The following is a 25,750-nucleotide window of genomic DNA, read 5'->3' as shown; positions in this document are numbered from 1 at the left end:
TGTTTTCTGAGAACTTCTAAAGTAATTATTTAACTTTAACCTGGCAGTTCCCAATCATATTTTAGCACAGAATACTTTTTGAAGCACATGTGTGAAAACATGAGTGAAACAGATCTAAGAAACGGGTAAGATCTAAAATCGGGTACGAAATGGTGTCTTTCAAACTCAACGCAAAATACCAAACTCAAGTGAAGGAAAAATCAGGACACAATACAGTAACAAGATGCATATTTTATTGTTTTCCCAATCAGCTGACTGGGAACATTGCTGGTAAAATGCAAGTTACAATTCAAATACCACAAACAATTAGAATACATATTGAGCATGTTCAGATTTCAGCTTCCATATCTTGATCACTAAATGAAAAGATTCTTCAGAACAGTCCCTTACCCTACATATAGAAGGAAAAGAAAAATTAAAGATGCCATGATGTCATGTATCAAAATAACTGGAAAACATTTTAAAACTCAATTTAGTGTACATTATTGACATGTGAAAAACAGATGAATTTGTAGTGAACACTTTTATAAGGAGGACATTCCATCTAGGAGAAGAATGACAAAATTCATGTTGAATATATACTTGAACTACAATACTATGAAGAAACAAAGACTTTATAAAGGCCAATTTCTACTGATGTCTTTATAACTAAGGGAAGGAAATGATATATTTGAATATCTGGCTTTTCTCTTATCTCCAACATTTAAAAGAGCATTCTTTACTGTTTGGCCTAAATTTTCAGATATGTGATTTTTTTATTTCTACATTGCCAGCTAGAGTTCTGCTACAAAATGATGAAGATGATAACATTTAACTATAGTAAAAGAAATGCAGATATGGAACAAACCTAGGAACATTATATTTCACTGCCTCTACCACATACCATAAAATATTATATAGTTTTTTTCATATTATAAAAATGTCCTGACTATTTGTTTTAGTTAGGGAAAAAAGTGGTACTTAAAATGGCAAAACATAAAAATTATTTTAAAACAAAATTATTTTGAGAGAAGTAGAGTGGCACGAGATAGGCACTGGGGAATAAAGAAACAGGATGCTTTTAATAAGGATTTAGGGGCGAATATAAACACTGCGGTGGTCTTCAAATTTATGACAAGATGCTCCATCCCTTCAAAGCCTCAAAACTCCAACCTAATTTGTGATAACCTTCAAGAATAAGGTCTACCTGGAGAACGGTGTCTAAAATGGATATACTTTCTAAAATCTCAGCTATTGTCCCAACTACAGAAAGTATGACATCTTGAAAGCTATGGCCTAAGATTTATGAATCCTGAAGTCTGACAATCACTTGATATCTTTTTTGCCACAAAGTATAAGGCAAAAACTTAATGAGAGAGTATTGTATTTGAAAACTATATAGCTACTTTGAAACATGAATGCAGGTTTTTAAAGTATTCACTAAATGACCTCAATCTAACAGAGGTCTTGCAGAATTCCAAATTTCTGCCTCAGCAAAATGACAAATTCTAATAACATCTTACATATAAAGACGGCTTACAGGGATCCTGTCGAATACATCAATCCAGAAATGCTTAATTTGGGAATATCAAAAGTCTACAGCATGTAATCTCTCATTTCCCTTAAGAAAAATTGACAATGGCTCTAAATAGTTGGCCTACTTTAAGACCATGCATGACTGGAATGCTTGTTAAACAAAAAGTTATTAAAGGACAAGTTGGAGAACAGAGTATTAAATGAGTTGAATTGTGTTCTAAAAATCTCAGTTTCTGTTCTTTTGCATCTGCCATGGAGATAAGATACCTAAAGCTGTTTCCCTAATAATCCTTAGGAAACTATTTTGAAAACCATGTGTTAATGTGTGGAATCTCACGACCCAAGAGTCTTTTGTATCACTAAATTTGACCACTATTTTTATTTTGGGGGAAGGGAGAAGGCGGAAGAGGCAGGAAGCATGATAAAACAATCACTTTACAAATGAACACAATAGCACTACTATTCTAAGTACCAAACATTAATGAAACCCAAATCATAATGCTGAAAACTAAAAAAATCAGACAAAATTAAATGGAGGATTCTTTTTTTTTTAAATTTTTATAGGACAGAAACCTTAGCTCATGTCTTCTGGTTGTCATCATCTTCCACTGAGCTGCACCTAAAACACAAAGAACAAGTAACAAGCAACTTTGTTTTTAAAGAATATGCAACAGTTTTGAAGGCATAAGATGAACTGTTTCTAGTGGAAGTTAACTTACTTAAATAATTACATAAAATGAAGCCATGAAAATCACCAGAAGCATCAAAATATTAACTATTTTGAATGAAAATAACTACAAAAGACTTGAATATGCAGCATATTGTCACCAAAATAAGTAACGGTGGGAAATCACACCCGTGTCACTAAGGTCACAGCTGCACCGGTGATGCCTCACTTACAAGGCCTCACGCGACCTGACGATGAACACAACCTTGTATTATACTCTAGTAAGTCTAAACCGTGAAGAGATGGGGTGTAGATTCAAAGCTGGCTTATTATATCATCTATCACCTTCCTGGCTGTAGTCATTTCATGTCTTTAAATGGAGCAAAACCCACCAGAAGAATGCTGCTACTCTGATTTTCCATTCTTGAATGCACCAAAATGTGCATGCTTGTTGTAATTAGGTGCCTGGGTGAATAAAAAAATCCCATTTACAATTTAAAAATATTATTTAAGCCCCTAAAATATGATTACTTTCCATATTCCTTAGGGAGACAAGAATTATTTTTACCACCCAAACAGAAAAGATTATTACAAAAATTTCTGAAAATTCTCTTCTACCATGTTAAAAATACAAATTCCTTTGTGCTGCAAAACGAAGCTGATTTACATGATTTTGTTTTAAACTGTTGCTAAATGTTTATCTACACATGCTGTCAGAAATAACCTTGTTAAGAAGGTGAAGCTGGTGTCTCAGCAAATCAGACCCCTTGGAGAAGGCGTTGAATGGCCTGTGCCCCGTTTTCCTTTTTTCTCTTTCCGCACCATCAAAAGGAAAAGTGAGAAAATAGCAGAAACATTAGTTAAATCCTGAATTATACCCTATAACCTACAGGAATTATCTCACTACACTGAAAGCTGACACTATTTGTAGAATTTTTTGATGAAATAATTAGGATCCTGATTAATAAACTTTTGGCTAGGTTTACATCTTTAGCAAATAATTCTTTTAAAAAGACTTTAAGGGAGAAACAAAAGGTTGCTTTCAACTATTTATGGTTTACCTGACTTACCAGCACTGAAGACAAAAACTTTTAAAAATGGCTACAAATGCCTTGTTCACAAAAGACTTTATTATCTAGTGATGCATACTGAGAACATACAGAAGCCTGCATGGTCCACTTCACATGCAGTAGAACAATCTCCACTTTACAATAAGTGAGTGTCAACTGTTTTATGCAATAGACAACACTTTAAAGTCACAGTCTTAAAGAAAAGCTTCATTTACAAAAGAAATAAAAGGTAAAGAAGCAATTACCGCTTTTAAAAAGCAGCTGCTTTGTTCAAGAGTGGAAGGTTTATGCCTGTATTGAAAGACAACATGATCACAAATAATGAAAACAATGAACAAATGAAAAACACTTTTACCATAAAGCAGTACACTTTCAAAATGACATACAAATAGTTAAAAATTTCATTATGTCATCTATCTAACTTTTAAATATGAGGACTTTTCAGAATTAGACCTCAACATTTGTAATTAGTAAATGAAAACTAAGCATTGTTTCTATGTCACTAGGAACTGTATTTAACAAAATGTATATATAAAGTCTATAGCAAGTTGATTTTAAAAAATTAAAGTTAATTAGAAACAGTACACTGAAGGCGCTTTATCCATCAAGCGCATACTCTTCCAATTTTAAATGTGATGAACAGAACAGAAATTGTAACTATGCCACAGTTGCAATGCCAAAAATAAAACAAGATCAATTATCACACATGCAGGGAATTCTGCCACAAAGCTAATATCCCTCATTTGTCAATTGTTCCAATAAAATAACATCTTAAAACACCAGTGATGTTGATGGTTTAGCTTACCTTCAGTGTACTGAATGTTGTACACAACCTGCTTTAAAAGGAGACCATCCCTGCAGGCAGGCTCAAGAAGGAACAGACCCCTTTCGGCACTGACTACCCCAAGGGCATGCTGCTGTGGCCTGCACACACACACCTAGGAAAACGTGAATATAAACAGCATTTATGCTGGCCATTGTACTTGAAGACCAAAATGAAGCCAAGTCTGCTAAAAGTAAATCAACCACCCAGTATTACTACTTATTTTATAACAGATGCTTCTGTCTTTTATGTGAACTGCAACCATATACATTAGCACTGTAATGTTGTGCAGTCTTGGCAGTTAAAACAGTTCTACAGTGAAACTTCACATAAGACACAAAACAGATTAACTAACATTTCTAAAAGAAATATCACCCTTGGTGTTAATTCAAATATATCATGCTTCCTCAAATTTGCTGGAGAAATATTTATAAGTTTATATACATTAATAAACTGCTGTGAAATTTCTTCAGTCTTTGTATTTAATTACTCAAACCCTTGGAGCTTCTTCATCTCGTTTAAATTTTTTCCTGGATAAAGGCATGCTGTAGGGCCTGGTTGATGCTAATTCGTTTAGCTGGGTCCAACATTAGGATCTGGTCCAACAAGTCCTTTAGCTGGTGTACTTTTTTACGTTGGTCTTCAGGAAGTCGCTGGCACCCAATCAAGTCAGCCAACAGGTCCTTAGTTGGATTAATAGTGCTCATGACAGTAACTTTCTCCTAAAAATAATTTAAAAAATACATATCTCTAAATAAAGTTACTAAAGGCATATGACAAATCAGACTGTTCTGTCTACCAAAATATTAATATATAATATATTACCGTCTACTCATTTAACTTTTATGTCGCTTCCTCTATCCTCCGCATTTTTTCAATAAGCAATCAAAAAACTTAAATGAAAAAGGTTAATTCCAAGTTAGCTATGATACTTTAAAAAAGCAACATCATTTTGTAATAATTTTGTAAAAATTATGACAACTGAAAGGAACTCTAAAACATAGTTAGGTAATTAAAATTTGAGAATTCAAAAACATTTTTAAGTAATTAAAAATAACACAGTAAATCCTTGCTTTGAATTGTGCTTTCCCTACCCTGAAGTGGGAACAGACAAATATGTAAACTAGTTAATACCAGGAAGTGTTATTAAGTGCTCTGATAAAGTTAGGCACACATAATATAATGGGGCAAAAATAAAGAAGTCCTTTCTTCAACCTAGAGGTTTTAGAAAAGTTCGTACAAACTGTGTGTTTCACCTGAAGCTTGAAGTTGAATAATTTTTTTTTAGGGGATGAGGAAGAACAGGAAGCAAGTAAGCTCAGGGTGGTGTGTGAACAAAGGCACTGAGGTCTGAGACAGCATTCCCTTTAGCTAACTGCCAAGTGTGGAACGGTTGGTTTTATGCAGTACAGCAAAGTGAGGGGGAACTGTTGAAGATGGCAGAATCCATATCACAGAGGACTTAGTCTGTCATTCTGAGAAATTTAAATGTATTATCTTATAGGTAACAGGAAGCCAATGCAGGGAGAGTAATATGATCAGATTTGTTTTCAAAAAGATCACTATGACAGCTGTATGGAAGCTGGATGGGAGGCCAGACCATTCTTGGGATCCTTTGGGATCCAAAGGAGAAATGAGAATGGCCTAAATATGACCTATGATAAAAATGAACTCATATTATAAACATTTTTAAATCTCTTAATCTTTTCCGTAACTCGATGTTTTATTCAGGAATTGGTTAATACCAAAATTAAGTTATTGTTAATGTTTTAAAATATTCAGAGCTCCTAGCCCAGCTCATTCTTTAATAACATTTAATATGGCACCCTTAAAAGAGACTTACTCTCTCTGTTACTTTATCAACTTCTATGTACATGAAGTTGAGGTTTTGATCAAAATGTTGGTCTTTGAATACACCTTTCCGAATCATCTGGAAATAAAACAAAAAAAAATACAAAACTTAAGTTTTGAACTACCTCAAAACAGTCTGGCTTACTAACAATCTGATATATAACAAGTCACAAATATTTACTTTCTCTGGGTTTCTCATTTGAGCATAAAATTATTATATTTTCCCAGGCAGTGACTTAAACCAATTATGGTATCAACTTGTGCTTTCACTATGCCAAATTAAGGATTAAACAAAGACTTAAAATCATTTGTTCTTAGATAAGAAAACTGTTACACAATTGAGGCCTTTTCTCTAAGCAGTTAAGAAACAGTGACATTTTTCAAATTATGTTCGAATAGCCCTAACATGATACAGCCCTAAAACAAATACTAACATAGCTAATTCCTGTGTAACTTATTCTAAACAAGTCCAACATAACATAAACTGAAATCATGAAAGTCTAAAACATGGCCCCCAGACATTTTTACAAATCCCTTAAGTTCTTGCTTTGCGTTAAACAGAAACTGATATTACAGCCGAAGCATTATGGATTGAATTTTATGTTAGATGTCATTTCAAGTGAATTGTCTTGGTACCTCCTTTTCCCAAATAACTTCCAATCTTTAATAAACTGATCACCATCAAGTTCCTCTTTCAATGTTCACCCACTGCTTCTCTAACAACTGAGCCCTTCCTTACATCTAACTAACTTGACCTGCATCATTTTTCATCCCAGCTCTCAAGCACATTTGGTGCTGTTACCAATAGGGTGTACTCCCAAGAACACTGCTGCTTCTGGAAGAACAGACACATGAAACAGTCATTCATATAAGTATATGTTGTTTAACAAGTTTCCGCTCATCAACCTTCTTCCTTAATTATAATTCTACTCTAAAGTATAGGTCCATACTGTCTGCTTAATTCAAGAGGGAAAAGAAAAGCACAAAGACAGACTTTGGCGGGAAGAAGGAAAACAAAAGTTCTCTTATTCTATTCTGATAGCTCTTGGCTGATTAGAACCAGAAATTGAGAAAGAGCTAAACAATCATACCCACATATCTGCCTCTCGGACATTGTTTTAAACTCACTAGTGGTGCCAGCAATCCATCAGTGTGTCCAGAGGAAACTGCTGCTAAGACGTTGAAAAGACAAATGTTCACACTAACATCCTACCTTATTCGGCATCTTTCCTTTGAGGTCCATGGCGAGCTTCAACATGTGGTTATTGGTTTTGCCAGGAAATAAAATTTTTCCAGTATAGAGTTCATATAAGGTACAACCTACAGACCACATATCTATACCATAGTCATAGCTTTTACCTATAACTGAAAACAAAATGGAAGTTTTAACCTATGATGATAAAACAATCAACAACTATTGATTTCCATTAATGGGGGATTAATTTAGCTTGAACTTGTAACCAGAATCTGAACACCTCACTTTGGCATTAGTTTCATGTTCTTTCCTATTAATTCGTAACAGAAACTCTTAAACACATTCTTAAAAAATGAGAGAATGGGGAAGGAATTGAAGGGGCAGAAAAAAAACGTGTATTTCTTCTCTTTTTTCATTTCACCTTTGGTGGAGGTGCTAACCAGCCTCAACCAAGGCAACAGGAAGAGAAAAAACAAAGGTCCCACACAATTCATAAATTTGATAATCAGACCTTGAGTAATCAAGAGCAGTCTTCTAAAGTCGAGGATTTTCCACAACTGTTTTGCTACTCTTGCCAGACATGACCAAGACTCCTGTCACAACTACCATCATTCCACCTGAGGAGGATGAACTTGCTATGGTTCCCTTCCTCAGGAATGACTTCGTGCAGCTGCTGAAGTGCGACGAAAACAGTACTTAGACATTCAATAAACTGTTTCCACTGCATATGGTGGCCCAGGTCAAAGGACATTTGAAGAAACTTACTGATTTCAGGAGCACGATAAAATCTACTGACAAGATAAGGCGTTATGTCATTATCCGCAACATGCGAAGCCGACCCAAAATCGCAGAGCTTTAAAATAGTTTTTGATTCATTAACCTGCAAAACATTTTATCATGAGTTTAATTCATGCCAGGAATAATTCAGACAATCAAATAAAAACAATTGGCTTTGAGAAGTTATTTCCAATACTGAGAACAAAATCACTCATTTAAAAATTCCTTTTATAATTATTTTATAACTCAATTTCCTAATCATGAAAATTAAGAGCTACCATATTTTTGATTGTAATTAGTAAAAGAACTTTTTCCAGTGAGGAAATAGGGGCTAATACCAAGTAAAATTAATTTTAACCAATGCTATTTATAAAAGGGTGGGATAGTAAGAGAAAAGTCTCTCTGAAGCAAAGGCATCTTCTAAAAACCCCAGAATACCTGAATAAAGTCAAATTACTACTTAAAGAAACATGAAAACGTTCATTAACAAGGGATTGGACTTAGATTAACTTTCAGTTGACTTAAGCTAACTTTCAGTTACCAGAAAGTTGATGGCAATGACAACAGATGGATGATTCAGATTAAATTTGGACGCACACAAAAAAACCAGGATAAGCATTCTTCATCAGAAGATGCCACACAACATCCCAAATTTAGCAATCACTTAAGTCTAAAAATTATTAAATCCCTTAAATATAAAGAAGGTATTAGTCAAGAAAATGTTAAATATGTTTGGCAAAACCGATAAACATGAACTCTATATTAGTCGTTTCTTTTTTCCTTTGTAAATACTTCAACATACACAGTAACAGTGACATCTGCTGAGAAAGGCTGGAGTTGCTCCCATGACTGCTGCCACTCATGAGTCAGAAGCATGTTCAGGATTAACAAGTGCAGATAATTCATATTCCAGAGTCCCTTCCCCCCTTCAAAAGAGACACACACAAATTCCGAGTTGGGACTTGAACTTGGCCTACTGTTCCCACCCAAAAGAAACATAACACTTGAAATAAATAGCCCTAGGCACACTCTACTGGGACAACATTAAGATTGGTCAGTGTTACAGACTGGTCCATTATAGATATTAAGAATTAAGCTAGTAATAGAAATGATTATTTTCAACTGTCACATCAGTAAATGTTCTCTTCATCTGGGGGAATCAAGAAAACAGGTATCTTCAAAAGGAAAAGGACTTTCAAAGCTTTTTAAAGTATAAACTGTACTCAGCTACTTAAGAATGCAGTTGCAATACCCAGAGAAAACCCCAGGACCATTTTAAAATTAGAATCTACTAGTGGAACTCTAAAATGCTGTCAGTAATAGCAGGGGATCCACACGTGGGAGCACTTCAGTTTGGCTACACAGCTTCTACTGCCCGTAAGGAATGTGGTACTTCTACCACATTGATGGCTGAAATCGTCGGCTTAAAGATTTGGGTTTTCACTTAACAACTCCATGTGGTCTCTGATGTCTGTATCTTCCTTTATCAGGAAGATGGGAAAACATTCTGTGTCAGAAATCCATGTGAAAACCTATTCTAGTTTAGCATCAACTCAAGGAAAAATGAAATTTAAAAACAAAAACTTCTAAGATACTGGCAAATGTCTTATTCTTTAATTTCCACGTGGGGTGGTTCACTTCACTCTCTAATCATCTTTCAACTACATATTTTATAATTCTTTGATATAGATGGTATTTAAAAAGAAGAAAAATTTAAAAAGAAGAAAAAAGTTGAGGTAAAAATCAACTATGAAGCTGACTTAGGCAAGACAACAATTAATTCATAACGTACCTACCATTTCACTGTAATGACTCAGCTGCTCTAACCAAGTTATATTCGATATGTAATACATTATAAACTACAAACGCAGACCAAACATATCAAAATGGAATGCATCATTATTAATGTGGTAGTATGGAAGGAAATACTTTAATGGTATCATAGTCGTCTTCAAGTGTGGAATATGTTACTGGAAGAAGAGCTAGGAATTCCCCAAGTTGTGAACATGCCCCCAACTCTGACCACAGAATAACAGGGTGAAGAAATGGGAATGGGGAGGGGAGGAGTGTGTGGATATAAATCACTTCACTATGAGGATATATATTTCTCAATTTCAGAATCATAAATGTTGTGAAATCTGCATACTACCAGGGACCAGAAGCCCTTAGTTAGGAGAGGGCAAGACTGTGAAAGGGATGCCTTTCAATATAATGCCCATCCACAACTTGAGCCTTTACTGTGTTTGCGCTCCCAGAAGTTACAGCTTCTAAAGCAATACAGAATAAAGGAAAAAAAGAGTTACTCCTGGGGACCTTTAAACTCAACTCCAAGTATCTGCGTAAGAGGGTAATTCCCTTACATGTCCCTAACTCTATCAGTCTGTAAAATTCCATTAAATGTCCCTAATTCCATCAGTCTATAAAATTAGATAACAAAGAAGTACAAACACTTATTTCAAAAAGCAACATGTGCAGCACTTTTTTTTAGATACCACAGGAAGTCCATCATTACTACATTAGAGCATTCTTGGGATTTGTGTGTACTCTACACCCATCAATCAGAAAGAAAAAATTGGGACAGTGACCTATTTCCTCTTTCTATATACTTTAAAATTTCATGACCCAATTTCCAAAAAAGTAAAAATTGGTAAAGTCATTTTGAATGGGAAATAAATACAGTGAACTTTTCTTCTGTGATGTCATTTCTAGAATAATACAATGGTAATCTCACATTACTCGTAAGAAGATACACGGATGTACAAGGCAGCCTGACTGACTTACCAGGATATTGTCTGGCTTGATATCTGCATGCAGGATATTGCATCTTTTAAGGAGTTTCAATGCCAAGAACAACTGCTGACTATAGGATCTTACAGCTTTAATATGAAGACCAACATCCTTACCATATTTTTTTAACACCTCTCGTAAATTCATACTTTTAGGAGAGAAAAAAAAAGTTACGGGTTAGAATGCAAAATGAAAATAAACAGGCAGAAAACATTTAAGCATAAAGTAAAATCAAGTCAAATTACAATGAAAATGTCCTGTTCAATAACCACCCCCCAAAAAAAGTTTGATAAATTATTCCACACTGAAATGAGAGCATATGAAATGGTGTGTACATGACACAATTTTCCAAAACTCAATTTTCAAAACAAATAGAAGGAAAGATGTGCAATGGTAAAAATCATACTGATTTTAGAATGGGTTTACATTTGAAAGCCTAACAATGAAGCCATACTTTTGAAGATCAAAATCGTATTTCTAATTCCACTATTCCCTTTTCTTTTCAATTCTGGCTTAATTCTTCCTTGAAGTATTTAATTTTCAGAGAATCTTTCTGTTAAGTTGAAGGCTAAAAACGATTAGTGCCTGGCACATAATATACAGTATAATGTTTATTAACGTTAATGATTGTCACAAAGTCAGCTTTTATCCAAAAGTTAAAACAAAAACCAGAGCTAAAAGAAAAGAAAAAAAAAGAAAAACGAAAAAAAAAAAAACCCACACCAAATACCAAGAAAATCGTTGCACAGGTTTTGACACTGTACCTGAGAGGCTCAAACACAAGGCAGAGATGCTGTTTGTGATAAAAGTGTCTGAAGAGCCGCAAACAATGAAATTTGTCATCAGGATCAGCATCATTAAGTTTTTTCAAGAATTCTAGTTCTTTTAAACCAGTTTTTTGCCTGGAATGAAAAAGAAAATTAGGTCAAAATGAAATACATTTGCTAGTTTCAGTCTGATGTATCATAGGTGATATGTTAGTTTGCATTTTTTAAAGTAGTAATAAATCTGTTGAGAAATGACAAGTCTCTGTATCATTAACACAACACTTTATACTTAACCAAATACTGTTTTCATGGAGTTAATTTCCAAAATAACCAACCAACAAAACAGAAACACTGAGGAACAAACCCAGCTTGCTGGAAAGCAAATCAATCTTGCATTTTTTATCTCAAGTCTTATTGTATACAAGTCTTGGTTCCTTAAGAGTCTAATTAAGGAATGTCTTACCAAATTTTAATATTTGGTTATATTCTGAAATTCTAGTTATAATTTGTCAATAAGCTACATTTTAAAAAGTTAGTGTTTATAATACAAAGGTTGGGGATTACCATCAAAACAAAGCAAAAAGAATTTTCTAAGTCTCGGGCAGCCTAAGACTTCAGTATAAATCTACCTGTCCTTCCTGGTATTTCAAAACATGGTAAGTTGATTTTTAACACCAACTCAGTGTGTGGTATAGATTATGCTTTAAAACATATGTGTATGGCAATTACCTTTATTAAAGTAAAAAGGCACAACAGAGAAAAGATACAAATATTTCCCATAACTATCTGATAAAGCAGTTTTCAGTTTGCAGGCCACCATATGCTCAGTGACAGCTAATCAATATGATCCTTTTATTTCTCACCTCTGGTCTTGAGCTTAAGATATTCACAGCAAAAGATGGCCATAAGACAAGCAGTAGAAGGAAGGAGTCTAAGTTGATATTAGTGCACATAGTAGGAACTGAAATGCACTGAAATGAATTAAATACAAATCAGCCTATAGTTCTAGTACTTCACATATAACACAAGGCTATAAATTAAAATTGAGTCAAAAAGAAAGGCTTCTGTCATTTTTCAATTGCAATACTTGTTTTATACAGATCGTTACACTTTTTAAAATGGCATTTAAAAACGTTCATTTGTGAATACCTTGTTCCTAAAGGTTTCATCACATATTTTCCTGAACTTACATGAGCTCATTATTTCTGATGATCTTTACAGCCACTTCCTGGTTGGCTCTCGCATTATCTCTGGCACGTACAACATTACTGAATACACCCTGTCCAGTGTAGCCATACACATTGTAGCGCTTATCTAGTACTTCACCTATGTTCACACCTAAAAACGTAAATTAAAAAATTAGAATTTTTTACCAAACAAAACTGAGATACATAGAATAAATCAAAAAGTAGGAAACACAGTGCAGTTACTTTAAAAATGTATCAAATCTGTGTGCTTGGTTTCCTAAATACCATGGAGAAGCAAAGCCTTGCCTCACTGGTCTTTCTCTTTCACAACGCGATTAAAGTTGCATGTCCACTTCCAATCATTACAAGGAGTTTCTGCTGTCCTATCAACTGCTGATGATTTTAACACTGAATAGGGATAAAATGTGCCTGCTGAAGTGTTTCCAACTTGTAGGTCTGCATGACAAATACTGCATGACTGGTATGCCAAGTTCCCTATATGTTGTTTTTCTTGTCTTAAGATAAGTAAGTGACATACCTCATCCTCTGGAACATTATCTCATGGCTGAAAAGAACTGAACAGATTTCAGGTGCACATCACGTCTTTACCTGGCTTCAGTCTGTGATGTTTCTGAGCTCCTTACTGGAATACAATGTGGATTCAGCAGCAGCTAGATGTACCACACTTTTTAAGTGATGGCACCATGATGTGATTTTCAGAGTTCTTCAATGTGTGAGTGCATCAAGCAACATACTTCTACAAAATATTACAATGGACTCTAAAATTAGTAAGAATTGTGAACTTACGATAATAGCCTTCTGCATCAGTCCAGTTATCCCTGAGGTTGGGATTCTCTTTAAAATCTTTTCCAATGCCAGCAGCCCGAAGACGAGCACTCTGAAATTAAGGAGGCAACATGAGCTGTTTATCAACTAATCAGGCAGAAATTTAAAGCACTTCCTTTAAAACAAAAATGGGTGAAACCAGCTGTAATTTAATGGTCATATTTTTATGGCAAATTAAATAAAGTCTTATCACTCACGTAAATGTGACATAGATGAAACGTGATTGCCAAAATCTCTTGCATCACAAATCTCTTGCATTCATAACAATGCTCCTACCCACCCCCCCAAAAAAGGAAATGAACGAGTATCTTCAAGAACTTTTAGGAATATGACTAGGGCATCATAAATGAAAATAAAAACTTAAACTACATCTATTTTCCCATAACTAATGATAGAGGAGGACAAAAATTACAGATGGGTGGGTATTCAGTTAATAATCAGTGTCCAACTCTCTCTCCTACCAATTTTCACATTTCTTTTATTGCCTTGTCCATGTAACCACCCCTTGCTTTTCTTCCCTTATATGCATGAAATGTCACTGGCTGTACTAGATGAGTCTGTGTGGGAAACTTAAGAGTCTCCAATACTTCTGAAGAGCCTTTATTGAACATCACTCTCCATGGTACCCAGAAAATCATTCAGTATGATGCAGACAAATGATGATGGCTCAATAATTATTTCATCCTATCTTAACCCTTTTTTTGGGGGGTATTCCTGTTCCAAAATATATGTGACACATTACTTAAGCCAATTACCAACGTCGCTGAGTTCTGGGCACTGATTGCTTATCTTATTCCATTTTTAATTTCCGTTAGTATGTTTCTCCTTCTCACTTCCCCTTACCAAAGCTTCCTTATATTTCACGTTCTCTTAAATTTATAATGAAAGTGGTCTCATACTTTCATTAGTTTTTAAGACTTTTTTTAAAGAAAAGGCACTGATAAAAATGGCTAACAGACCAAAATTTCTTAACTCTGTCCTTATAACATTTTCAACTCTTCAATGAATCAGGCTCCAAATCATTAAGTTCTCCATCACCTACAGTATAAAAGCCCAAAGTGAGCTTTGTTCTAACAGACCTTTTGTTCATCTTGTCTCATCTATCTCACACACACACACACACACACACACACACACACACACACACACACACACCCCTTTGTAAATCCAAGAAAAAAGTTGTTTTACAAAAAGTACACGTTTAAGTCATTGTGTTTAATTTTTACGAAGCTCTCAAAGTGTTCTGCTGTACTTATTTTAAAATTTGACTGAATTTCAGACTTTGAAAAGTTGCAAAACTAGTACAGTTTCCAGATACCCTTCACCCAGACTGCCCAACTGTTAACATTTATTAATTTGCTTTATCCTCTCTCTCTCTCTCTCTCTCTCTCTCTCTCTCTCTCTCTCCATATATATATATATATATATACATATCTGTATCTGTAGCTATATTTAGTTATCTACAAATACATATTTGTTATATATACTTTTTGTGTTTTTATGACAAAATTACTTACATCAAAATATGCAGCAAACATATCATCAGATTCTGTAAACATATCAGGTGCCAAAAGCTTCTTCTGAGATGAACCTTAATGAAAATTAGCATTAATATTTGAAAAATGAAGACATACAAATTAAAGCACAAATAATAAGTCAATGGAAAATCACTAATAGCAATTCAAATTTTTCTTCCTCTTGCACATCAGTTTTTCATTAACACCCAACTTAAAATCACTTTATAACACTTAAGATATATAAAGCTATCCACTTTTTATTAAAAAAGGGTGCATTTCATAAAATTGAAAGACCTAATATCAATTATTTCACCAATGTTAAATTAATTTGCTAATAGCTAAACAATGATTATGGAGTAAAACAAAAAAACTCTTTAAAAAAATTACATTTCTAAATTCCAAGTTAAATCTCAAAAGGTTAATATCCTCACTACAGACATAGATCTATACATATTTCTCTCCTAAGAAGTCCAATAACCTCATAGAAAACTGGGCAAAAAAAGCTAAAGAGTTCCCAGAAAAAAAATAATGCACATTAAAATTGCAATTGTATGAGACTGGCTAAAAACCCCAAAGTATAACAACATTCTATTAACAAGTCTCTGGATAAACAAGTACTCAGACATTTGTTGTGGGATGGCAAAAATTGTGCAACCATTATAGTGGGAAATTTGGAAATATATAGCAAAACAATATATTCACTAACTCTTCTGACCCAGCTAGCTATCCCACTTCTAGGAAACCATCTGAAAGACACAGTAGCAAGCATAAAAAAAGATGTAATGTACAATACTATTATAACTAATGCTCCAACTGGGCACTCCAAGTTCCACTATAGAAGACGGATTAAATAAACTGGCACGTTATTTACACTGAACTAGTATGCAACTGTAAAAAATAATGAGTATATATAGTATGCTTTTTTGTGTGTCCATGTAGGTAGAACACAAATACATACACAGGAAATATGTTAATAATTTTTAAAAATCCAGAAATTAAAAATGAATAGCAAATGAAAATAAACCTAAACCTATTACACTGGCAGTGTAACCACACAGGAGAATTATTTCAAATGACTTTAAAACACATTTAAGACTTTATACCTTGGAATGCATCCTAAAGACAAAAAGAACCATTAAATTTCAAATTGCATTCAGATTTAATTAAATCATACTGACAACTGTGTATGAAAATTTCAAAATAATAACCTGAGTCACTGTGTTATCGGAACAAATTTTTCACTGTAAAAGAAATAGATATATAAAATCTAAAGTTAATAAAAACCCCACAATCTCACATTTTAACTGGCAATAACAGTATAAACTCCTCCTTTCCAAAAATGTATGTATTTCCTATCCATATCCACAAAAAAGGCCAAGGAGTAATGGGTACCTCTAAGCACCCTGTGATCTCTAAATGGTGTTTCCTAATAACTGGAACCAGGGTTCCTTGGAGCAACAGCTGATCTGACTGTGGTAAAAAAGGAGTCAGCTAACTACAAACTGGGCCAAATTTGGCCCTTGTTTATTTTTGCATGACCCATCTGTACACGTTTAAATGTTTGGGGGGAAAACATGAAGATTTTTTGACTCAGAAAAATTTCATAAAATTCAAATTTCAGTGTCCATACGCTTTTTTGGGGAACACAGCCCTACTCATTCATCCATGCTGGTTATGGCTGCCTCTGCTCTACAACAGAGGAGTTCAGTAGTTGGAACAGAGAGAAAAAGTTTCAAATAATTACAAAAGCCTACAATATTTACTATTTGACCTTCGACGGGCAGAAAATATACCAACCCTGACCCAGAAAATAAAAAAGCACACTATACAGTATGGGTCAAAAGACATTAAAAACCACTTAAAAGGGCTCCCTCCGTGCCTCAGATGAAGAGAGAACAATCTGAGCTTCAAAAAGAAAAATGCTAGAAATGGATTGAAACACAAGAACAAAACAATACCAACTAAAACCCAAGAAAAACAACCAAAATCTCACTGGTCATCTGTGGAGGTTGCTAGGGCATCAACTCTATTCTATGCCCAAAATTGGTCAATAAAGGAAAATAATCAAGCATTTACCATGCCTGTCCTGTATAAACGACATTTTGGAGTGACCAAAGAATGGAAAACACGACAAGCACACACCACATGCCACCTGATGTACACAAGTACACACCACCGCTGATGAAAAATGTTTGCCAAAAAAAAATTAAACCTAAATCTACTGAAGTCTCTAACACTAAGAAATACTGAAGATAGAGGAAATAAGACAAAAGACACAAGAATGAGGTCAGAAAGTCAGAATAGAAAAGTTTGCAGGACACATGACTGTGGTCTCTTCGAAAGTAAATGGCAGGGGGAGGATGAGGAAACAAACTATTACGACTCAGAAAGACTTAAGAGATATTCACCCCCAATATAGTTTGTGCATCTTATATGGATTATGATTTAAACCAACTATTGAGTCTTTAACAAAGATACAAACGGAAATATTTACAGATGAAATGAAAACATGGCTAAGCTTTGCTTTAAAATACCCTAGCAAGCAAAACAAAAGGTAATGAGTATGAGGGAATTCAATATACTTTTCTGATTATATAACTAATAAAATACATTTTTAGAGAATGTTCACTGGGATACACTGAATATTGTATTACTAAGATCAGCAGGAGCCACACTCCTAGTCCCTTTCACTTTCCCCATCCCAAAATAATCTCTCATGAAGTTTACGGAGCTAAAAATTCAGAGAAAAGCATGGGCAGAACAAAAATCTAACTTACCATTATTTTGTTCAACTGTCATTAGATTATGCTTGGCTTTTACCGAGGCCTCAAATGTATCAACATTTTCCCGTTCATACTCTTTAACATCAGCAGCTACCCTTTCCAGAATGTCGTCTGGAGAAGGTGACCGTGTACGAGTACTGCTCTGGGGGCTGCTTGGTTCAGATGGCACAGACATATTGCTATCTTCAGCAAGATATTTATATTTCTGTAATAACAATACATTATTTTCATAAAATCTGATGTTATCTAAATGCATTTGCTTAGAGGTGCTGCATTAAAAAGTTAAGAGTCAAATAAAATAATGTTAAACCTTTTTTAAAGGTACTGATGCCTTGATTCAGATCCACAATCCCTTATACAGAATTTCAAAATCCATGAAACTCTAAAAAATGTTTTTATGTATGGTGTACCTTCATTAGGTAGCAAAAGCTGACCAGAGCAGATGTGACACTATTTATAGTTTAATTTATCTCCTCAGCGTGAACATAACATGCCTCACTGCAGAAACACTAATATATTTGATGATGGGGTAATGTTCTAGACCCCACCGACAGGGTTAATACACACAGATACCTTTCTAAAATTCAAATATTACTGAGTTCTGAAGCATATTTGGCCCCAAGGGTTGAAGATAAAGGATTGTGGGCCTGAGCAAGAACAAAAAAAGATTCAAGCAAGTTTTAAGGGCTCTCAGTTTGAAAACAATTTCATCAGTGCCCCAGAAAGTTAAGTTTCCTCTGGAATTCCCTACAGCCTCTGGTGATTCAAGTTCTCCCTTCACTCTGACATACGACCACCTAATTTATGGTTTGCTATGTGTATTTAGGTGAGCTGCCACGACTGTCCTGTCCTTTGTCTGCTGTCCTTATAGCACCTACACATTTTTCATGTATTTCAAAACTCTTTGTTCCCATCATTAGAAGAAATTCTAATAATGATGAGAGAAGGCACTTTACAGGGACTGCCATCCACAAAGGATCTAGTGGCCATGGCTTTATCCCAGGACAGCCAAGGAAGAACTGACAATCTCCCAAGGCAGCGAACCTTATCATTAAATGATTTTATCAAAAACTATGTATAACACCCTTTCCCCACCTAATTTTTTAAATTGTATAGCTCTAAACTAGTCTTAAAATTATTTTTGAAATGTTCCAGTTAAAAAATCACATTTGCATTAGAAAATTTGCCATTTTATTAGACATTAAAATGTTTGATTTTTGTCCCCCCAAAGTAACAGGCATAATGTATGCTAAATTAAATTCCTCCAATTTATTCAATACTCATTTACGAGGGCTTGTCTGTTCAATTAACTTAAAAAAAGCAAATTACAAATTTTATGTCTTAGAAAAGAGGTTTATATCAGAATCCTATGTATAACAAAAAGGGCAACCATTTCAATTTTATTAAGAAACTATCATTTTTCAAGACCTATTGAAATCGTTACCACTATCACTTCTTTGTTAAAATAAAAAAACCTTTATCTTACTAAAATAGTGATTATTTAAAGAGGACTGAAGAAAATTTTACTAAAATCCCATACCTGAACAATTGCTTGCCTTTGTATCCTTCTCTGTTCTATCAGGGCCTCTTCATCTTCTTCCTCTACATCAAAGTCTTCAAGGCTTATAAAAATAAAAAATAAAAAATCACACATACATGTAATTAATTTCAAATATCCTTAGAGATTCCAAAATCATTAATTTTTATGTTTTAGAAATAAAAGCTGGAAAACCTAAGTCACCAGTAAGTTCGAGCAAGTTTTAAGCCATCTTACTCTCTTTTACTTTCTAAACTGTCTCCATGCCTGGTTTGGAATGCTGGCAAGTAACTTAACCTTCTGTCTCATTTTTCTCCTCACCTATTTCATGGCACCAAAACTGGGAACAAAAGAAAGATCCCTAAATTTAAAAAATTTCATCACTGGCTCTGCCATGGCCTTAATATTAGTAAAATCATTTCATCCCTCTACTATCAGTTTTCACACCTACAAAACAAGAGGGTTGGGACAGACAAGTAAATTTCTGGGTCACAGAACCCTTTGAAAGCTATAGTTCTTTCCCCTATCAAAAATGCACATGTAAGCATTTGCATACAGTCTGAAGGGGAATGTGGCTCTACTTCTAAACACTGCCCTAGACTGGTCCCAATTGTCCACAGAAGAACTCCTTCACAACCTGTAGGATCCCTGCAGGTGCAGCTTTTGCTATGATCTGCTCAATCTTCACTGGAGAAAAGTAAGCAAACTGTACTCTGAGGGTGTCAGATTCGATGCATGAGGTGTGATCAAAAACTTTGGTGACTGTTTAAAAAAGCTATTACAGTAAAAGACACACTGCATTAATCCCCCTCAAAATACTCCCTCTCACTTCAAACACACTTATCCCATTGTTCTTGCCACTTTCTGAAGCAGTTCTGGAAGTCCTCTTTCGTGAGTGTCTATAGTTGCGCTGTCATGGCTGCCTCGATTTCCTGAATCATTCTGACTACGGGGAAGAGCCGAAGTCACACAGTGCCAGATCCGGTGAATAAGGTGGATGAGGACACACCGTAATGTTTTTATTTGACAAAAATTGTCGTATACCAGACATGATGATTTATGGCACACTTCAAAACATACCTCTCAATCGTAGCTCACACCCGACTGACTACACCGAACAAGCTGAAACTTGTCACACACTGTTACTAAACTTCAATGTGCCACTTCCCAGATTGAAGATCCCTGCCTTTCTGTTGGATGGCACTTGGTAGCAGCATTCACCGTATTTTATAATCACAACAGAAAGGCTCTGTGTCACACATCACTTCTGGTACAGCAATTTCTGTCAAATAAAAACACTGCGGTGTGTCCTCATCCACTTTATTCACCAGATCAGGCACCATGAGACTTGTGGCTCTTCCCCAAAGTCAGAATGATTCAAGACTTCGAGGTAGCCACGACAGCGCAACTAAAGACACACACAAAAGGACTTCCACAATTGCTTCAGAAAGTGGCAAGAACAATGGGATAAGTGTGTTTGAAGTGAGGGGGATTAATGATAATGTATCTTTTACAGTAATAATTTTTTTTATTTAAAAATTCACCATATCTTTTGATCACACCTCGTATGACACATTTGTCCCACTCAATTTTCTTATCACCTAGCTCTTTAATCAGGATTTCCTGGTCTTAGCACTACTGACATTTGACACTTAGTTCATTGTGGGGAGCTGTCATGTGCACTGGAGGGTACTGAACAGTATCCCTGGCTTGTAGCCACTGGATGACAACATAAAGTCTTAGACATTGCCAAATGGGGAGGCGAAATTACCCCCATTTGAGAACCACTGCTCAAAATAAGTTTTACTTATTTTTAAGATGTTCCATTTCGATAACATTTTTAAAAATTTCCTCACTATACTGTTAAACACTGAAGTGTTTCTGCATTTTTCCATTTTAACAAGCATACCTGACACCAGACAGCTTCAGCTGCAAAGAATTGTATCATTTTACACAAACTAAAAAAATCTAAAATTAGTATTAAAATTTCCCCCACAAAATTGGTAACTCAGATTGGGAGGACTATCTAATACGTCTGTTGTTCCTAATAAAAATAAAGAAGGGAAAGTTCATAATAAAATGATGGCCCAATATTCACTCTAGCCAGTAAATTCAGAAAACAGTAAGCTCTGCCATATAACCTATAAAATATGAACAAAAGATTAACTTTTACATTTAGGACCAAATGAAGAAGGGCTTGCTTATAATATTCAGGTGGAAATTAAAGATTTTCAAGTCAAACAGTGTTTCTCTAAATTAGAAAAAGAAAATTATGAGAAAATTTCACTCTTACTTATCATCAGATGAAGATTCTTGTTCAACTTTCATTCCTTCAGAAAGACTTCCTTTAAATTTATCTTCCTTCACTTTGCTTCTACTCCTACGTCTACGGCCCCCCCGTGATCGAGACCGCCTTCTCATGCGTGATCTGCTCCTCCGACCTCTGTCCCTATTTGAGGGGAAAAGATGAAGTCTACATTATGAACGACCAAAAATCTAGTGCCAGCCATCTCTATGAAGTCTGACAATTAAGTTCGCAAACTTGCCATTGTGCGCTTACATTGACAGCACTATACAAAATGCTCAGTAAGGTTTCATGACCTTGGTGTATCAGTGTCTCACAGCTGTGTTCGTGTCAATATGTGGCAGTATCTTGCTGAGTTCATTGTTGTTGCATGTTTTTGAGTGCCGTCGTGAGAATGTCTAAGCTTGAATTAGAGCAACAAACAAACATTACGTTTCTTGTTAAACTTGGCAAGAGTGGAAGTGAAATCAGGGACATGTTAGTCCAAGTTTATGGGGATAATGCCATGAAGAAAATGGCAGTATACAAATGGATTAAACATTTTTCTGAGGGGAGAGAATGCATCGTTGATGAAGAGGGGTCAGGACTACCAGTAACAAGCAGGACTGACGAAAACACTGCAAAAATTTGTCGAATTCTGTGTCAAAATCGTCGGCTGACTGTGAGAAACATAGCAGACCAAGCAAATATCTACAGAGAAACATTTAGGAAAATCTTAACTGAAAATTTTGGCATGAGAAAGGTATGTGCAAAAATGGTACCAAAGGAGCTCACCAATGAACAAAAGCAAGCAAAGGAGAGTCAAAGCTTGCCAAGACCTTTTGGAGAGGCAAGACAATGTTTTGGGCCATGTTATCACTGGTGATGAAACATGGTGTATCAATATGACCCTGAAACAAAGCGTCAAAGTGCACCATGGAAGTCAGCCAATTCTCCTTGACCAAAAAAGTTCAGTCAGTCCAAATCGAGTCAAAACGATGTTGCTAACCTTTTCTGATATCAGAGGGATTATTTCTTATGAATTTGTACCAACTAGACAAACAGTTAACCAAGTTTACTATTTGGAAGTGCTGAAAAGGCTGTGTGAAAAAGTTAGACAACCTGAACTTTTCACCAACAATTCATGGCTCTTGCATCACGACAATGCACCAGCTCACATGGCACTGTCTGTGAGTGAGTTTTTAGCCAGTAAACAAATAACTGTATTGGAACACCCTCCCTACTCACCTGATCTGGCCCCAATGCCTTCTTTCTTTACTCGAAGAGAAAGGAAATCTGAAAGGAAGACATTTTGATGACATTCAGGACATCAAGGGTAATACGACAACAGCTCTGATGGCCATTCCAGAAAAAGAGTTCCAAAATGGCTTTGAAGGGTGAACTAGGCACTGGCATCAGTGCATAGCTTTCCAAGGGGTGCGCTTTGCAAGTAACCGTAGTGATATTCAGCAATGAGTTCTGTGGCACTTTTCTAGGATGAGTTCGCAAACTTAATTGTCAGACCTTGTATACTCTCCAGCAGGAGATAAGAGGATTCTGGAAAACTCACTAGCCTCAAAGAAAAGATGTATAGTTGCTGATATATTATTCTATATTATCAGAATGGAAGAAAGCTTCTATTCAGCTTTCTCATTGCTTAACTTTATATCATAACAAGCAGCAAGGAAGAATCAAGCTATCTGAGGAGTCTTCAAATGAAAAGATAAATAAGCAGCAAAAGAAATATGGGAAGAAAAGAAGTACAGCTGATTCTTGAACAACACTGTTTCAACTGCATGGGTCCACTTATATGTGGAATTTTTTTCAATAAAGGATTCTCTCTTAGGATTTTCTTAATATGTTCTTTTCTCTATTTTTATTGTAAGACTACAGTATATAATATATATAGCATACAAAACATGTTTTAATCAACTGTTTATGTCATCTGTAAGGCTTCCAATCAATAGTAGGCTATTAACAGTTAAGTTTTTGGAGAATCAAAATTTATAGGTGGATTTTTGATGTCTCCTATGTTGTTCAAGGGTCAAAACTACATGTAAGAAAATAAAACAGAACAAAAACTCCACAAAATAAACTCATCTTTGACATAAGAGGTGCTATTTCCATAACACAAAAGTTAAATGTTATAACAGCAAACCAGGTCTTGGAAATAAAATGAGCTAGGAGGAGGGAGCATCGGAAAGATAAGATGGTAGAATGAGAAAATCTTAAATTGAAAGTAGAACAAAATGACAAACATAAAAGATGAGTAAGAAAAAAAAAAATCTGTGGAGTAATACAGAAGGTCCATTGGAAGGGGAAAAGAACCCAGAAAACAATGGGAAAGCAAACAAAAACAGAAACGTAAAAGAGAGATTTCCCAGAATAAGCAGCCATAATCTCCCTGCTTTAAAGAGCCTATCTAGTGCCCAGCAAAATTAATGGGAAAAAAAAGTCACACATTAAGGCACATTATAGTAAAATTTCAGAACACAGGACATTTATTATAAAAAGAAGAGGAGAAGGGCAAAAAGGCAAGTCCTGTAAAAACTGCCCAGAATAGGACTTCTCAATAGTAATATTGGAAACTAGGAAACAGTGGAATAACAATTTCAAAATTCTTAAGGAAAAGTGATTTCAACCTGTAATTCTATTCCTTGACACATCAGCAATGAGAATAAAAGGCATTTTTTAGAAACACAGGTCCCCAAAAATGTCCTTTCATGTACTTTCTTCAGGAAGCTATAGGAGATGCATTACCAAAGCAAGGAGGTAAAACACCGAGTAAACATTGGACAGAGGAACTTGGAATCACAACATAAGAGAGAACAAGGCAGGGGAAAAGGGAAAACAAATACTACAATGACATAACCGTATAAATAGGCCCATTGGTCATTTTGGAGCCAGAAGACTAGGAGCATTAGAATTAAGGTCCCCCGACTATTTGCTCGGCAATGAACAATATGATCATAATGATTGTATCTGGAAGGGCACAGAAAGGTGATGAAATCAGGCAGAAGAGAAACATGTGAGGGATAATACTGCCCCAAGTAGAAAATCAATAGATAATATAGAAATAAACGAAAAACTTAAACATACACACTCTTAAGACAGCACATTTCTACTTCTAAGAATCTAGTATACAACAATACTCAAGATAAGTAAAGATATATCCAGTGGCTACAAGATAAGCATTTGGTGTAGTCTCTTTAATGTGTAGGTGTATTTTTAAATTGCTTCCCTGCTTCAGAAACCAAGCTTTTTGATTAACCAACTAACTACTGACCACTTGTGCTTCACATAAAATGGTTTCTACTACTGCGAATTAAAAATGTCTTTCACACTTACTGAGGATATCATCTCAAAGTTGTGTTCTTAAGGGGACCAAATACAAGTTAACAGAAAAATAAATACAGAATTACAAGACAGACAGGAAACGGGGCTGCTTATTTATTACCCTATGATCCATCCTGATAGTTAAAAAAAAAATTCTAAACCTAGTTCATTTAGTATTTATCTTTTTAAAAAATAGAGGGAAAAAAGTCCTACGTTTTAAATTGAGTTATTAATGAACACTGATTTATTTAAATTTGAAGGAAAACTATATTAAAGAAAAATCAATGCATATGAAATATCATACATTGGTAAAAGGAAATTACATGGGATCACAGCTAATTTTTTCACAGAGTAAACGGTCTTTAAGAAAACCTACCGACTGAACTGATATGGAGCTTCAAAAACATTCAGAGTTTAATGAAGCAAAAGGGTAACATATGTAATATGTCTTTACCTTCTCCGAGGAGACCTGCTTCTTCTTCTGGGAGACCTGCTACGCCTGAGTGGGGAACGAGACCTCCTTCTAATGGGAGATCTACTGGCTCTTCTTCGGGTTGGAGACCACCTACTGATCGGGCTGGCATCTTTTGATCTTTCACGTCTACTGAGGATATCATCTCGAGGTCGTGTCCTTAAGGGACCAAATACAATAGAAAATAAATCAAGTAAAAGTAAACGAATTTCTTCTACATGTAATGAACATCTTAAGAAAGGGCAAGCCATTACAATGATTATTTTTCAAACGCTTTTTTGTGCTTTTAGGTATTTTTTTTCTAATTTTCTATAACGTTTATAACTTTTGGAAACA

The 25,750-nt window shown here is 35.1% G+C and overlaps 1 protein-coding gene across 8 annotated transcripts in view; it reads right to left on the bottom strand.

The window, feature by feature from the left end:
• Nucleotides 1–211: 211 nt before the first annotated feature.
• The window catches only part of PRP4K (pre-mRNA processing factor kinase PRP4K), a 37,529-nt gene continuing 11,990 nt past the window's right edge, over nucleotides 212–25,750 (bottom strand). Inside the window, exons 3-20 of one of the 8 annotated variants that reach the window (XR_013993887.1) lie at nucleotides 25,397–25,573; nucleotides 22,855–22,902; nucleotides 21,616–21,771; nucleotides 19,326–19,407; nucleotides 17,780–17,990; nucleotides 15,003–15,076; nucleotides 13,447–13,537; nucleotides 12,643–12,790; nucleotides 11,450–11,587; nucleotides 10,680–10,833; nucleotides 7,887–8,001; nucleotides 7,140–7,291; nucleotides 5,919–6,005; nucleotides 4,058–4,797; nucleotides 3,498–3,543; nucleotides 2,907–2,994; nucleotides 2,089–2,134; nucleotides 212–391 (exon numbers count right to left, since the gene is read on the bottom strand). Coding sequence is in view for 2 of the 8 variants with exons in the window: in XM_081057798.1 (XP_080913924.1) it covers nucleotides 4,594–4,797; nucleotides 5,919–6,005; nucleotides 7,140–7,291; nucleotides 7,887–8,001; nucleotides 10,680–10,833; nucleotides 11,450–11,587; nucleotides 12,643–12,790; nucleotides 13,447–13,537; nucleotides 15,003–15,076; nucleotides 17,780–17,990; nucleotides 19,326–19,407; nucleotides 21,616–21,771; nucleotides 22,855–22,902; nucleotides 25,397–25,573 (1,837 nt within the window). In the remaining 6 variants the exon portion in view is untranslated. The other 7 variants (XR_013993888.1, XR_013993886.1, XR_013993890.1 and 4 more) reach the window with 7 other exon arrangements.

This window comes from Rhinolophus hipposideros (genome assembly GCF_964194185.1).
Source record: "Rhinolophus hipposideros genome assembly, chromosome: 8".
NCBI lineage: Eukaryota > Metazoa > Chordata > Mammalia > Chiroptera > Rhinolophidae > Rhinolophus > Rhinolophus hipposideros.
The sequence above is the reverse complement of the archived record's forward strand: the minus strand, read 5'-3'. Positions and strand labels throughout refer to the sequence as shown.